A 16,381-nucleotide genomic window follows, 5' to 3' on the forward strand; every position below is an offset into this window, starting at 1 on the left:
CCTCTATCAAGGTGTTCCAAGTTCCAATGATGCACTGTAGATATCAGAGAAGGCTACTGAAGCATGTCCACGTATGGAATGAGCTGCCAGAGGAAGTGGTGGAGGCTGGTATGATAGCAATATTTAAAAAAGGAGTCTGTATGGGTATATGAATGGGAAGGGTTTAGAGGGATATGGGGTGGGTGCTGGCAAGTGGACTAGATTAGGTTGGGATATCTGGTCGGCATAGCCAAGTTCACCCTCAACGCGCAGCCCTCCAATCCCAACGTCACCATTAAGCCAGCGGACAAAGGGGGCGCAGTAGTAGTCTGGCGCACTGACCTCTACACCACTGAAGAGAAACCCAACTCGAGGACACCTCTTCCTACTGCCCCCTCGACCATGACCCTACCCCCCATCACCAAACCATCATCTCCCAGACCATACAGAACCTCATCACCTCAGGAGATCTCCCACCCACAGCTTCCAACCTCAGTCCGGGAACTCCGCACTGCCTGGTTCTACCTCCTTCCCAAGATCCACAAGCCTGACCACCCTGGCCGACCCATTGGGGCAAGAGCATGCTGAGACACTGAACTCATCTCTACCTACCTCGACACTGTCCTATTCCCCCCCAGTCCAGAAACTCCCCACATACGTTCGAGACACCACCCACACCTTCCACCTCCTCCAAGACTTCCGTTTCCCTGGCCCCCAACGCCTCATCATCATCATGGATATCCAATCCCTCTACACCTCCATCCGCCATGACCAGGGCCTCCAAGCCCTCTGTTTTTTCCTCTCCAGATGTCCCCAACAGTACCCTTCCACCGACACTCATTCGTTTGGCCGAATTGGTCCTCATCCTTAACAATTTCTCCTTTGAATCCTCCCACTTCCTCCAGACCAAAGGGGTAGCCATGGGCACACGTATGGGCCCCAGCTATGCCTGTCTCTTTGTTGGCTACGTAGAACAGTTGATCTTCTGTAATTACACCGGCACCACTCCCCACCTCTTCCTCCGCGACATTGATGACTGCATTGGCGCCACCTCGTGCTCCCGCGAGGAGGTTGAGCAATTCATCAACTTCACCAACACATTCCATCCTGACCTTAAATTTACCTGGACCATGTCTTACACCTCCCTCCCCTTCCTGGACCTCTCCATCTCCATCACTGACGACCGACTTGACACTGACATTTTTTACAAACCCACCGACTCCCACAGCTACATCTCTTCCCACCCTATCTCTTGCAAAAATGCCATCCCACATTCCCAATTCCTCCGCCTCTGCCGTATCTGCTCCCAGGAGGACCAGTTCCACCACAGAACACACCAGATGGCCTCCTTCTTTAGAGACCGCAATTTCCTTTCCCACATCGTTAAAGATGCCCTCCAACACATCTCATCCACATCCCACACCTCCGGCCTCAGACCCCACCCCTCCAACCGTAACAAGGACAGAACGCCCCTGGTGCTCACCTTCCACCCTACAAACCTCCGCATAAACCAAATCATCCGCCGACATTTCCGCCACCTCCAAAAAGACCCCACCACCAGGGATATATTTCCCTCCCCACCCCTTTCTGCCTTCCGCAAAGACCATTCCTCCGTGACTACCTGGTCAGGTCCACGCCCCCCTACGACCCACCCTCCCATCCTGGCACTTTCCCCTGCCACCACAGGAACTGTAAAACCTGTGCCCACACCTCCTCCCTCACCTCTGTCCAAGGCCCTAAAGGAGCCTTCCACATCCATCAAAGTTTTACCTGCACATCCACTAATATCATTTATTGCATCCGTTACTCCGGATGCGGTCTCCTCTACATTGGGGAGACTGGGCGCCTCCTAGCAGAGCGCTTTATGGAACATCTCCGAGTCACCCGCACCAATCAACCACACTGCCACATGGCCCAACTCCCCCTCCCATTCTGCCGAGGACATGGAGATCCTGGGCCTCCTTCACCGCCGCTCCCTCACCACCAGACATCTGGAGGAAGAACGCCTCATCTTCCGCCTTGGAACACTTCAACCCCAGGGCATCAATGTGGACTTCAACAGCTTCCTCATTTCCCCTTCCCCCACCTCATCCTAATTTCAAACTTCCAGCTCAGCACTGTCCCCATGACTTGTCCGGACTTGTCCTACCTGCCTAGCTCCTTTTCCACCTATCCACTCCACCCTCTCCTCCCTGACCTATCACCTTCATCTCCTCTCCCACTCACCTATTGTACTCTATGCTACTCTCTCCCCACCCCCGCCCTCTAGCTTATCTCTCCACACTTCAGGCTCTCTGCCTTTATTCCGGATGAAGGGCTTTTGCCCGAAACGTCGATTTCGTTACTCGTTGGATGCTGCCTGAACTGCTGTGCTCTTCCAGCATCACTGATCCAGAATCTGGTTTCCAGCATCTGCAGTCATTGTTTTTACCAAGTTGGACCAAAGGGTCTATTTCCGTGCTGTACATCTGTGATTCTAATTGCATTCCAACAGATTTCTCCGGATTAGTCCTATCCAAATAAATAACTCGCCATTTTTCTGTCCACTCGCAAAGCAATCAATAACGTTCTCCCTCGCGACCAATTCAATAACGGCTTTACTATTCAACGGCGTTATTAATCCCGTCCTTCGTCATTGCAATGATTGAAGTATAGTAAAAAAAGGATAGGGTGTTTTTAAAAAAAAAAGCATTCTAGCAGCATCTCTAGGAAGAAAAACAAAATTGAAGTCTCGAGCCCAATAACATTCCTCCGGAGAAAGACCAGTGCTTCACTTTTAATATTTTAAAAAATTTATTTGGAAAATACTTCATTACTCACATTAAAAGCGGGCAGTTGACCGTCCGCTGCTCGTTGGAGCTCTCGGATTAACTCTATAGCTTTTTCACAAAACATTATTCACTGAAGAAGCAAACGCTATTCTATAAACCTCACCACACACAAAGAAAATCCAACACCGATGAGCTGAAAACATGGAACAAAAATCTTAAATCCGAACCCCCGCCAAAACCGAGCAGAGAGCGCGGTGTCGTCGGGACCAATCAGGAAAGTGGAGAGTGAGCAGCCAGCTCCGTCACTTCCCCCGGAAACCAGCTTCGCTATAAAGTCTAAACAGCGAACAATATCTACTCAATGTTCGTACAAAAGGTATATGTACCCGAGTGACTTTTTTTTTAAATGTGTAGTTCGTCTTCGTTTATGTCCCCCTCCTATAAACAGATGAACCGTTTGGTTTTGCTGCTTCCCAGTCAAACGGCTACTTCGACGCGAGACCAACTGGCGAACATGAGGAGAGCGCTTGCGCTCTAACTGCTTGTTCCTTCCGCTGCTGGCAACCCTATCTCTATAACAACTCATACGTCGTGTTCATTTGTACTATTAATTCATCTATCTTACAAACACTGTGTGCATTCAATTAGAGTAATTAATTCCTGATGAAGAGCTTATGCCAAAACGTCGGCTCTCCTGCTCCTCGGATGCTGCCTGACCGGCTGTGCTTTTCCAGCGCCACATTCTCAACTCTGATCTGCAGTCCTCATTTTCTCCTCATAATGCTTGTATGCTCTGTCCCTTCCCGTCACACTGGTTAATAATTATCCCCATCTCTGTAGTGTTGCCTTATTCTTTCTTCACAACTTTCTAAACTTCCCCTCACGTGAACCTTATCTTCTTCCAACTGTCCTTTTTTAGCTGAAAGCCTGCTGCATTCACTGTCTCACACCTGCACACACCCACCATGCGTGCTGGGGCAAAAATAAGCACTACCGCACTTGGGTGGTAGTGTGGGGGTTAAATTTAAAAAAGAAAAAAATAGAAACTGTTTTCTGTTTATTGTCAACTGTATTTAAAAAAAAATAAATAGGAGTGTCACTCTATTTTGATTTAATCCCTAAAGAAAAAAAAGAAAGCCTGCTGCACGGTCCTTGTTCTGCAATTTGGCAAGACAGTGGTCTTAGCACAACTGAGAAGACTGTCTGCACAACACTGCTACTCTTTGTCCAGCTCTGAAGCCAACTCTCTCAGCATTTAAATGTATTTCTTCTGTACTAATCTTTGAGTCGTACATTCAATGCTCTGAACTTACTTACTCAATGCCAAATTTGTTGTGTTCAGGAAGTAGTTCAGAGACATACCTCGTAGTATAACTAGTTAAGGTATAAATCCAATACAGCGCATGTTTCTCCCTGGTATTAGTTTAAACTATTCCACTTTTTCAGGGAATAACATCAGCAAACCTTTAACACTCCCTAGCTTCTGGAAAAAAGTGAAAAAGCAGCATGTTTTCTCTTCTGCAACGAACTCCCAAGCTGACACACTTGTGTTCATAGGTTTCTGCTTAATATGTTCAGGATTGAAAAGAGGTCTTCAGATCCATTCCTAGGAGAAAGTGAGGACTGAAGATGCTGGAGATCAGAGTTGAGAGAGGGGTGCTGGAAAAGCATAGCACGCCAGGCAGCATCCATGAAGCAGAAGAATCGATGTTTTGGGCATAAGCCTTTCATCCGGAAATCCTGAGGAAAGGCTAATGCCTGAAACGTCCATTTTCCTGCTCCTCGGATTCTGTCTGGCCTGCTTGTCTTTTTCCAGTACCACACTTGATTCAGACCCATTCTTGTTTGATTTTCTGATTTGACCACAATCCATCAAATTTCCCATATCTGCCACCTAGGAGACAATGAACTGATTCATTGGTGCTCTCTGACCTCTCCTAGCTAAGTCTTCTCAGGCTCCAGAGCCGCAAGTTACTATTCAGAAATAATTTGTGCTTCATTTATTGTGATCACTTGTTTTCAAGTGTTCTAACTAATAATAAATAGTCACTGTCATGGTTGAGGATTTGTAGTCAATGTCGGAGATGGGAAACTCATGGAAATTGGCAAAAGTAATGGATGAAAGGTCTTTAGGATTTTAAGCAAAACAGGATGAATTAGAAATGAAAACAGAAAATTCTGGAGAAAATCAACAGGTCTAGCCGCATTTGTGGAGAAAGAATCAGTTTTGAAGGAGTGTCTTTGAACTTGAAATGTTAACTCTCGTTTGTTTCTGCAGATGTTTTCAGTCCTGCTGAGTTTGTTCAGTATTTTCTGTTTTTATTTCAAATTTAAAACATCTGTAATATTTGGTTTTATTGTGAGCAATTAGAATTTATCTGTCATGAGAACCTGAAATAAGAATCAAAGGCATAGCTGAAGGCTCAGTGAGAATGATGTTACACATTCAGAAATAGGTACTTTTGATGATTAATTCAACTTGGAATTTAAAGTTCACCCTATAAAGGTGGAGATCTCCATCTCAATAAGCAGCAGGTAAAGGAGATGAAATCAGGTTCGAAGGCATGACATTTCTGTAACTGGTTGCTTGACAGCATGGTATCAGACAAACTGATGAACAGAATGTTTTGATCACATTTCTGAGCAGAAAATCTCTAAATTTTAAAATCTTTCAGCAGGGTTTTGGCATTCTATTTAAATGCTGCTCCATGTTTTCTCACACTGATGAGAATGCATTGGATTGAATTGAATTGAATTTATTATCACATTTACTGAGGCACAGTGAAAAGCTTTGATCTGTCTGTATTGTTTGCAATACAAATAGTTAAATAGCATAGCTAAGTAAATAATAGGAAAACAAGGGCAAAACGTAAACACAGGTACAGACGAATGCTAAGAGTTTTGAGTCCATTCAGTATTCTACAACAGTAGAGTAGAAACTGTTTCGAAACCAGCTGGTGCACGTGTTCAGGCTTTTGTACCTTCTCCCTGTTGTTAGAAGTTGTAGAAAAGCATTGCCAGGGTGGGATGGATCTTTGCGAATGCTGGCGGCCATTCCTTGACAGTGGTTCTGGTAAATGGGTTCTGAGATGGGAGGTTGGCCTTTGTGATTGTCCAGGCCAAGTTTACCACTCTCTGTAACCGTCCCCAATCTTGAATGGTACAGTTACCATACCAGATAGTGATACATCCAGACAGAATGCTGTCGATGGTGCACCTATAAAAGTTGGCAAGGGTATTTGCCGTCATGCCAAATTTTCTCAGCTGCCTGAGGAAGAAGAGATGTTGTTGTGCATCCACGTGAAGAATCCAAGAAAGCTTGTTGTTGATGGCCATTCCCAGGAGCTTGACACTTTCCATTCGTTCCACCTCTGCCGAAAGTCAATCAAGAGTTCCTTGGTTTTGCCGGCATTGAGAGCTAGGTTGTTCTAAGTGCCCCATTTTTCCAGGTCTTCCACCTCCCATCTGTAGTCTATTTTGTTGCCATCTGAGGTTCGACCGACTCTGGTAGTGTCATCAGCGAACTTGTAAATGGCATTAGTCTGGTATTTAGTGACACAGTCATGAGTATACAGCAAATACAGTAGAGGCTGAGTACACACCACTGGGGAGCTCCAGTGTTGAGTATTAGTGAGTTTGAAATATTGTCCCCAATCTTCACTGATTGTGGCCTGTGGGTCAGGAAGCTGACAGTTGCAGAGAGTGGGGTTTAATCAGAGATCACTAAATTACCTTCTAATATGCAAAAGGTCACTTCAAATACTTTATTTCTAAGAAACATTTCTTGCCACTTACTTAATAATATTGACCTAAAGAGATCTTGTTGCATACTGGTAGTGTCCTTACCTCTGAGCTAGAGGTTATAGGTTCAATTCCCATCTTAAGACTTGATGTCAAGGGAAAGCACCTCACTACTTGGGAAAACAAGATGGTTATTAATCTGCAAGTCATTTTGATACACTAAAGGTAGACCATAAGAATAGAAAAGTTTTCTGGTCAGCTCGACCATATGGTAGCCATAGCATAACAGCCTTCCCATGTTAAAGGGCTTCACATTGTTTCTTGGTACAAGCTACCTTCATCCCCAGATTGAGGGGCTGCTGCACACTGTATTAAATTTGGTCAGCCTGACACAGGTGGGAAGAAACAGACCAATATCTTTTAATCCTATTGTTCAATTCATTTTGAAAATTTTAATATAATTAAGAAGTACATTTTGTAAATGAATTTGTTTGGGTACATCTCTATAAAGGATTTTGAATGTATTTTTAAGCATAGCTTTTACTCAATCAGTTGCCGTTCAGATGTTGAGAGTGACGTAGCAGGATAGACCTTACCTGGTAGTAAGCAAGTAGCAGAAAGTGAGGACTGCTGATGCTGGAGATCATAGCTGAAAAATGTGTTGCTGGAAAAGCGCAGCAGGTCAGGCAGCATTAAAGGAGCAGGAGAATTGACGTTTCGGGCATAAGCCCTTCTTCAGTTAAACAAGCACCCAATACATAAACAAGGATCAGATTTATGTTTATTTTTAATACAGCTTTATTTTCAATAATTCAAGGAAAATCTGTCTTTCTGACAGAACATCTGCCTTCTCAGATGAATATAAATGATCCATTGGCACAATTCAAAAAATAGGATGGGTGTATTTTTGAAAAATAAACACCACCAAATCACCTATTTGACAAAGTAAACAATTAACAAGCACTACCCACCAGCAGAAGTGCAACATTAAAAAAAAAGGGGCAGTTACAATGAGAGGGAGGGGATTAAATTGAAATGGAGTTGAAGGGGAAATTAATGCACTCCACCCTCCTGTGTTTGCCCAATCTTCTTTAAAGAATTTGAAAGTGTTCTGTTGGAACCTTGAGTTAATTGTATCATAATTGGCCATAGAAATTGTGCTCAGGTGATTGGCATAAAGAGGGGATTCACTTGGCTTCCTATGTTTATTTTTTTTATATAGGAAAACACCCGGGTGGCGCTTCCTATGTTTATATGGTAGGACAGAAATTGTGGTTGGTTATATTTGGGATGCATGTTTGTAATATGTTGGTGTAAATAGAATCTTGTAAATGTGTAAAATTAGACTGGAATTCTATGCTTTATCACATGTTTATCTAACCAATAATTATCCCGCAACTAATGCAGAGAAAATCTGATTATTTACATAATTTGTTGTTTGTTGAATCTTGCTGTGCACGGATTAGCTACGTATTTCCTCCATTTCGACAGTGACGGCTGTTCCAAAATACTTTATTGTCTGCAAAGCTTTTCCTAATGTGCAGTGGTTGTGAAAACTATTTAAATTCAAATTTGTTCAATAATTAAAATCTGTAATTTCAATACTTTGCTTTTTGTATCAACGCAACTCGCATACTGATCAATACATTTTTCTCGTAATAATTTAGACAATTATCGGAGAGTAATTATTATTTCATCTAACTGGAGTCAAGAAAACTGGGATGGCAGAGTGCTGTTTGGTCACGGCCAGCATTCTTTCACAATGGCATACCTTTTTGAAAGTTGTTATGGCATTGACTTTCGCCATCCTGACGGGTAGTGAATTGCAATCCATACCTTTGCAAAAAATAAAATCTCTCTGGTTCTTTTGCAAATTACTTTAAATCGGTGTCATGTACTTAGAACTCTCTTGATAACGAAGGGATACTTGAGTAATTAATTCTGTGCTATACGTTTTTAAGTGAATACTCGTTCTACACTCCCAATAAAGTTGTAACTTGTTCCCAGACAGTTCAATCATTATATTTTTGATATTTAGCATAATGCCTGGACGCAGAAATCAGCTGGAAGATTCATTTTAAAGTCTCATCTCAAACGCTCAATTATTTAGGGACTTTTTCCGGCCTGCTAGCCTGGAAAAAAAAATGCTTACTTTAACATATTGACTCTTAAAACATAGGAGGCGTGTCTCCTCCAAACGGGTGAGAGGTTGGAACTGATCAGCTGATGCGAAGCTGTGGGAGTCGCTGCAAACAATGTACTGAACCGGGCTTCTTTCGAAAAACCAAAACACTAAGAGACTAAAGTCTGCGCTGGTATAGCTGATTTCCACTACCAGTGCTTCGCCTTCAGCTCTTTATTTTTATCTCCTAAATAAAGGTGGCTGTTCGCATTTTCCTCTTCTAGTAATGCGAAAGAGGAATAATTCCCTGATAGTAGAACATGACACGACCGTCACGACACTGCAAAAGGACTCCGTACATCTTGCACCAAGCTTGAAGCACAACCACAAATCAGCAACTAGCAAAGGAAGTGATAACAACCTCGACATAGACGAAAAAACGGGAATGCGAACTGGTCATTGGAGGTAAGAATGGTGCGTGTGTGCGAGGGCAAGTGCTGTACTACAAGATATATACCACAGAAAATCAGTGGTTGTAATGAGAGTTCGAAAAACGACTGGTCAAATCGGGTGAAACGTTAAAAGCTCAACGTCCTATAAATACAATTCGTATTTTTCGAGTTAGAATTGTAATACTGTAGCACCAAACGTAACCAAAGGCATGGAAACATCTGACCGGAAATTTCACATGAATATTGAGTCAGGTTTTCTCTAGGACAGAAAAGGACAGTTGAAAAATGATGAACCTATTTTATTTGGAGGAAGAATTCGGAATGCAGTTTAACATTTTAAATAACTTAGCTGCGTATTAAAGCACATCTTGGCTAATTTCTCAATGCGTACACCTGTTAATAAGAAAGATGTGGTTCAAAGAGAATAAGTATCCAAATCGTTTACCCCAACGGATTTGCTAAAGTAGACAATCACAGTTGCTATTTGATTTTTACCATTTTTGTAAGTGTTGTGTTTGTATACTTTCGATATTTATAACATTCTTAATTCTATGATTTTGGAGACAGTTTAAAATAAAAATTGAAAAGTTTTGATCTGATGGTCATAATTTAAATTGTTGTCTTAATATTTTTTTTGCTGCTATTAATTAGTGTGCTATGCTGAGAAGAATGGCCAAGGATTAAGTCAAAGCTTATATTTTGTGGGATTTGTGAGAGTGAGGTGGATTAGTATATCATACCCTTTCTCCCTCAGTCATTTGCAACCACCTCCTCCAACATGTCATGATCAGGTCCAGGAAATAATCGAGGCTAATGGAATGCTGACCTTTGTATTGACAGAACAAAGAGGCAGGAGTCATACTTCATGCACCACCCTTGATTTAACTCCGAACAGCTATGAGAACCACACTTTGAGGACATATTGACTTTAGAGGGAATATATTTATCAGAATGATACCTGGACTCCAAGGGTTAAATTTATGGTGGATTTCACAAACTGAGGTTGTATTCTCTGGAGTTTAGGTCAAGGAGTAACTTGATTGAACTTTTTAACCCACTAAGACAAACGTAAGGTCAACTGGGGGGAGGACATGTTTTTACTGCTTAAAGTCAAGGATTAGGAAGCAGCTTTAAGTCAGAGCTGAATCTTTTCTGAAATAATAAAAATTATGCAGTGTCTTAAAAAGCTTAACTCACTTCTGTAAATTATGTTCACTCACTGTTAATCTTAAAATATCAGATTGAAAGATTTTTGTTAATAAATGTATTAAGGTATGTTGGACAAAGGTTTATGTTGGATAACAGATCAGCTAATCTTATTGCATGGGGAAACATGCTGGAGATGCTAAAGGCTTACCTTTGTCCCAGTGTTCCTATGATGGAACACATTTAAGGCTAATGCTAGAAGCAAGGGAAGGTAGAATGCACATTTTCAGACTGTTTGTTTGGATACAGATTGCTATGGCATAAATGGCTATGAAAGTTGTTGGTCGTAAAGTCTAAAAATTGAGAATCCTTTCAAGAAAGGAAATTAGGAATGTCTTGCTGATAGAAACCTAGGATCCATCCACTTCACTTTATTTTGGTAGTCAAATGGAACAATGATAATGGTGTTGTTGAATGATCATAGTAATCAACTTCCATTAATTCATCTACCAAGGAACTTGACATGATTCAAGGAAAACCCACTGGCAGTGAACATTTGGAACCATGGGCCAAAGTTAGCCATTTCTGCTCTACTAGTGCAGTTATTACTTGTACTAAATTCTTCCCATGCACAATCTCCAAACACTTTTTTTTTCCGAAATAAATTTTTGAATTTTATTCAGAATGTGAGGGGATATGGAGGCTCTTGAAATTGTTTTAATGGTGATTGAATATAAGATACCACGTAAGTGGATAAAAAGTGGAGCTGGAAAAAATGCAGCAGATCAAGCAGCATCAAAAGAGAAGGAAAGTGGATATTTCAGGTTGGAACCTTTCATCAGAACTGGGAGAGGGGAAGGGGGCTGCAAAATAGAGGTAGGGGGCTGGGGGAAAGTTAGGTGGGATAGCAACAGATGGATGTAGGTAGGAGGTGGCTGGGATTGGTCAGTGGGAAGGGTGGACCAGATAGGTGAGAAGGATGATAGGCAAGAAAGATGGTAGGCAGGTACGGTCAGGTTAACGAGGTGGGGAGGGAGGGCTGAATCTGGAATGAGATGGAAGCTGAGGAAATTTGGAAGCTGGTGAATTCTATGTTCAGGCCATAAGGTTGTATACTATTGAGGCGGAAGGTGAGGTGTTCTTGCCTCCAGTTTGCATGTGGCCTTGTGTTGATGATGGAGGGGGCCCAGGCTGGGCGTGTCGTCAGGGAAGTTCAAATGGATGACAACTGGAAGGTGGGGTTGATGAGCGTGTATGGACCATAAATGTTCCCTGAACCATTTGCCAAGTTTACATTTGGTCTCTCAGATGTAGAGGAGACCACCTTGGGAGCAACAAATGCAATAAATCAGGTTAGAGGAAATGCACGTGAATCTCTTGCCAGACTTGGAATGATTCTTTGGGGCCCTGGAAGAAAGTGAGGGGGAGGAGGTGGGGGACAGGGTTTCCTCCACCTGTGGCAGCAGAGGAAGGTTCCAGATTTGGAGGAGGATTTTGTGGAGTGTGTGGACCTTACTAGGGAGTTGTAAAGGGAACAATCCCTGCGAAAAGCAGATAGGAGTGGGGAGGCAAATATCATTTCAGTGGTGAGGTCAGGCTGCAGGTAGCAGAAGGGGTGGAGGATGATGCGTTGGACTTTGGAGATTCGTGGTGTGGAATGTGAGGACCGGAGGACTCCGTCCTTGTTGTGGTTGAGGGGATTTGTTTGAGGGCATTGTTGTGCGTGAAATAAAGAGGTGGGTTATGGTCCATACATTCCAATCAACTCCACCTGCCTCTAATCTGGTTTATTGCATTCATTGCTCCCGATGTGGTGTCCTCTACATCAGAGAGACTGAGCGCAAACTTGGGAATTGCTTCAGGGAGCATTTATGGTCCATATACTCCAAGCAATCACACCTTCTGGTTGCCATCCATTTCAGTTTCCCTGATGACATACTCATCACTTCCATCATCAACACAAAGCCACAAGCAAACTGGAGTAAGAACACCTTGTCTTCCACCTCGGAGCATACAACCATTTGGCCTTAACATAGAAATCACCAGCTTTCAGATCTTTGCACTAACCACCTCCCCCGCCCCCCTCCCCCCAACTCCACCTCGTCCCCTCTCCCCCCAACTCCACCTCGTCCCCTCTCCCCCCAACTCCACCTCCCCCCAGGCTCAGCCCTCTCTCTTCAACCAGCCCCCTTAACCTGACCCCCACCTGTCCATCTTCCTTCATACCTTTCTGCTTCGCCCTTCCCACTGACCAATCACAACCACAACCTGCATCCACCTAATACATCCCACCCACCGTTTTCCCCTGCCCCACTGCCCCTCTATTTTTCAGCCCCTTTCCCTCCCCCAGTCCTGATGAAAGGTGACTCCTCTTCTCTGCTTGACCTGCTGTGCTTTTTCCAGTTCCACTCTTTATCTACTTTGACTCTCCAGCATCTGCAGTTCTCGCTATTTCCAAGAATTAGATACAACATAGCTTGCCAAGCTTTATGCTATTATGTTGCTACCCTGCATTAAAGACATCTCTTAAAATAGCTTTCAGAAGATTTAATACTGCAACTACTGAATTATTCTTGCAGAAAGAGATGAGTGGTCTTATGCTGAGCGATTACATCTTATATCTATTTCACATCACATGCTTTTTACTTTTCAGTGATTTTATTCACATTTCTTGTTTCTTTTGTGAGCTGCTTCAGACAGTTACACAAAATCTAATGCCCACTACATTGCTTTTGTGATTTGATTAATTGCAGTATTGGGAAGAAGAAGCCTATTTCTGCTTTATCACTATTTTGTCAGAGGACAAACTCTCTGTCTCTATTAAATGGTGAAAAGAAAACCATTAAAATGGTTGATATTGTTCTTTAAAAATCAATTATGTTTTATTGTAAATAAAATTGTCCCTGTAGCTATGTCGTAGCATTACAGATGTCAGCTGCAATGTTCCCTTTACCTACAGTGCAGTGATACAATAATTAGTGGCTGGACCAACAACTGAAGCTTGATGATCAAAAGCAATTGCTTTAGATTGTCACATTTATAGTATATATGTATTAGTTCAATATATTAAATACATTTAACTTATGACCTTGTTCAACTGCTTACTTTTGCTGAGTGCTGTTGGTTAAGAAAAGGTGGGTAATGGAGATAGGAGGGAGAAAACTTTGCACTTGAGGTGAATAATATCAATCTTGGGAGCACACAATTTGTTTTGCTCGACTTGTATATTCCAAGGTTGGATGCCAGTAATCAAGATTACAACTTTGCTTTGCTACAACTATGTTCCTTTTCTCCAGCATTGTATCTGTGACTGCACAAATGGGAATTTTATATTTTGTATCAGCTCGTATTTGCCTTGAAGAAATGGCACAAATATGTTTTTGAGTTGACATAGAATTACGTGAAATAGCAGGAGAGGAGGAGGTTATTTGGCCCAATCGGTTTGGAGCTCTGTCTGATATCCTTATTCAACTAACTCATTCACAAACCTCTTTTACATTTCTTGCATGTCACTAATTGCCTCTGAACAAAGTTTAAAAAATCTCACAACAACAGGTTATGGTCCAAAGAGTTTATTTGGAAATACTAACTTTTAGAGCTCCGCTCCTTCTTCAGGTAGCTGTGGAGCAGGAACATAAGACACAGAATTTATAGCAAAAGATCTGAGTGTCTTGCAACTGAAACAATATATGAACTAAACATGGGTTGCTGTCAACAAGAGTGGCCCTTCCTCAACTGATTAGTCATATCACATTTCTTATCCTGTCGGGTATTCACCATCCCTCCTACCCTTTCGCTATCCAATGCTGAACATTCTGTACTCAAAGGTCTTAGTTATATCCCTCTGCATCCCCACCTTAATTAATCTTGGACACTGATGTCAAACTCTTTCTTTTTTTTCATCTCCGTGCCCATTTCTTTGGATAAGAGTTGTCTCCTGTTTCACCTCTTTGCCCAGCTCCAACACATTTCCTCCCTCTGCCCTTTTACCTGCATTCAATTTGTTCAGCGAGAACTGTCGATGTGACATTGGTTGCCTTCACTTCTCTGCCTTCTCACCCAATCCAACCTATCTCCTCTGAACTGACAGCAATTCTGACTATGTCCACACATTTCAGTGTCACTGCAGCAGTTTGAAATTCCACTTAACTAGTCAGAACGACATTGCAGCGCTGCAACCACATCTGTGCACCCATCTGTGCCATCTCATTTCCTCTAATCTCCAGTCATTCCCTTGTTTTGGATTGGTTTTCTGACCACTGCAGCCTGTTTTTGACTGGGAAGAGGATCTCTTGCCAAATGTGGATGAGAGTCTCCTTGGAGTTATCACTGAAGTTAGATGCTGTCCTATTGCAATTACTCCCTTGTTTGATCTCCCTTTCAATCTGAATATTTGACACTTATATCCCAGTGTTACCTACCCATTGTCTATGCTGTCTTCATTTCATGACAAGAAATCACTGATAGATGCACAGATGTGGTTGAGTGCTGTAATGACCTTCTGACTGGTTAAGTAGAACTTCACATTCTAAGCTGTCAGCCCTGGATGTCACAAAGGATGCCTAGGAAACACAAGAAGTGGTAATTTACCCAGACACTGGGCATGACCATGCACCAGTATTCGCAGTGAAATGAATAGCTGCCTTCCAATGCAGGCCACTGATTAGTCAGGAATTCCTGCAGCATTGCCAATACTGAATGCATACTTGCAGAAGACATTCCAATGACATGCTCTGGATATTAAAATTGATGCAGACGAGAGTGCCAGCAGTTGGGTTATGGTGAGTAACTTCATGGGAGGAGGCCATAAAAGCTGATGATCACTGACTATGGCCCATAAGTGTCACCCTGTGGTGAATATAGGATTTCCAGCCTACTTACTATTTAATTGAACCTGTAGACAAGATTCAGTTTCCTGCCCTTGTGGCCATGTGACTCAATTTGGGGCAGAAAGTGGGAATTTCTGCATAATGAAATGTGCCCATTCTTCTCTTTGAAAATCTTTCAAAAAAAATTGTCACTTTTTTTAAAAAGACCTAACTTGTTCATCCTTTCTGTTGGTGAAGTCTTGCAGTTCTGGTATCATGATTGTTAAACCTTTTTGCATCCTCTTCACTGCTTCTATGATCCTCTGTTCTTTTGCATATGGTGACATAATTGGAATACCTCTATACTTCTCTGTTTCAATTCTGTCCATCTAAGTAAACCCCATTCCTTGTTTTACTTTTGTTTCAGCATTATTGACATTTTTGAAGATGTGATCTTTCAGGAATGCTGCCATTGCTGGCTGCGCCAGTGTTAGTGTATCCTTAGTTGCCCTGAAGGTTGTGGTGAGCTGCCAACTTGAAATGCACCCATGTTGCTGTTATGAAGGGAGTTCTTGGTGTTTGATCCAGTGACAGTGAAGAAACAAACATGTTGTTCAAATCAGGATTTTGTGTGGCTTGGAGGGAAATTTGCTACATGTGTTACTATTTTTAGTGGTCATGTATTTGTACTCAGATATTTTACTTCTCCCATTTTGTTTTACATTTTTCCAGTGGCTTTATCTTTCTTGAATAATGTAAGGTATTAGATTTTTCTACTTTGTAATTCACTTGCCTATTATATGGAGCTTCGACAGGAAGGCACTAAAAAGGCAATGTAATGATCACTGTTTCAGTGATTGTTGGTTTAAGGATAAATCTTGGCAAAAGCATGAAGGTGAACTTTCCTAACTCTCTTTGAAGTTTTGCTATGGGACTGTGTGTCTACCTGAGCGGTAAAATGGAGTCTCATCCAGACATTTCACCTGAGAGGCGACATCTTCAGTATGTGAAGAGTGTGGCATGAAGGAACCCTATCAAAACTAGCCAAAGATTTGGGGAGAACTTTCCACTGGTTTGAAGACATAACTAACACAAAATTTGAGATTGTTGAAATTCTGTTATCTCTGCAGGAGTTCCTCAGGGTTGTTGCTTAGGCCCAACCATCTTCAGCTGATTCATCAGTGACCTTCTTTCCATTGTAAAGTCAGAAATGGAGATGTTAGCTGACTGGGCTGAACATTATGCATTTAAGATTCTTGGGTACCGAAGCAATCTTTGTCCAAATGCAGCAAAATCTAGACAATTTCCAGATTTAGGCTGGCAAGTGATGAGTAATATTTGTCTACGTAAATGCCAGTTGAT

General features: G+C 42.3%; 2 protein-coding genes across 4 annotated transcripts in view; one reads left to right on the top strand and one right to left on the bottom strand.

Moving 5' to 3' along the window:
- The window catches only part of gins1 (GINS complex subunit 1 (Psf1 homolog)), a 38,304-nt gene extending 34,839 nt beyond the window's left edge, over positions 1-3,465 (bottom strand). For 2 of the 3 annotated variants that reach the window (XM_087991560.1, XM_043696425.2), the window contains exon 1: positions 2,800-2,985. In XM_087991560.1, the coding sequence (XP_087847686.1) occupies positions 2,800-2,874 (75 nt within the window). In that variant the 5' untranslated portion in view covers positions 2,875-2,985. Of the gene's footprint in view, positions 1-2,799; positions 2,986-3,136 lie in introns of those variants that run through there. The other variant, XM_043696426.2, reaches the window with a different exon arrangement.
- abhd12 (abhydrolase domain containing 12, lysophospholipase) overlaps positions 3,036-16,381 on the top strand; it is a 156,000-nt gene continuing 142,654 nt past the window's right edge. Inside the window, exons 1-2 of the mRNA XM_043696423.2 lie at positions 3,036-3,126; positions 8,871-9,078. Of these exons, the coding sequence (XP_043552358.1) occupies positions 8,900-9,078 (179 nt within the window). The 5' untranslated portion in view covers positions 3,036-3,126; positions 8,871-8,899. The remainder of the gene's footprint in view (positions 3,127-8,870; positions 9,079-16,381) is intronic.

Source organism: Chiloscyllium plagiosum, unplaced genomic scaffold (assembly GCF_037043375.1).
Source record: "Chiloscyllium plagiosum isolate Xiang-an unplaced genomic scaffold, Cpla_swu_hap1 HiC_scaffold_10, whole genome shotgun sequence".
Taxonomy (NCBI): Eukaryota; Metazoa; Chordata; class Chondrichthyes; order Orectolobiformes; family Hemiscylliidae; genus Chiloscyllium; species Chiloscyllium plagiosum.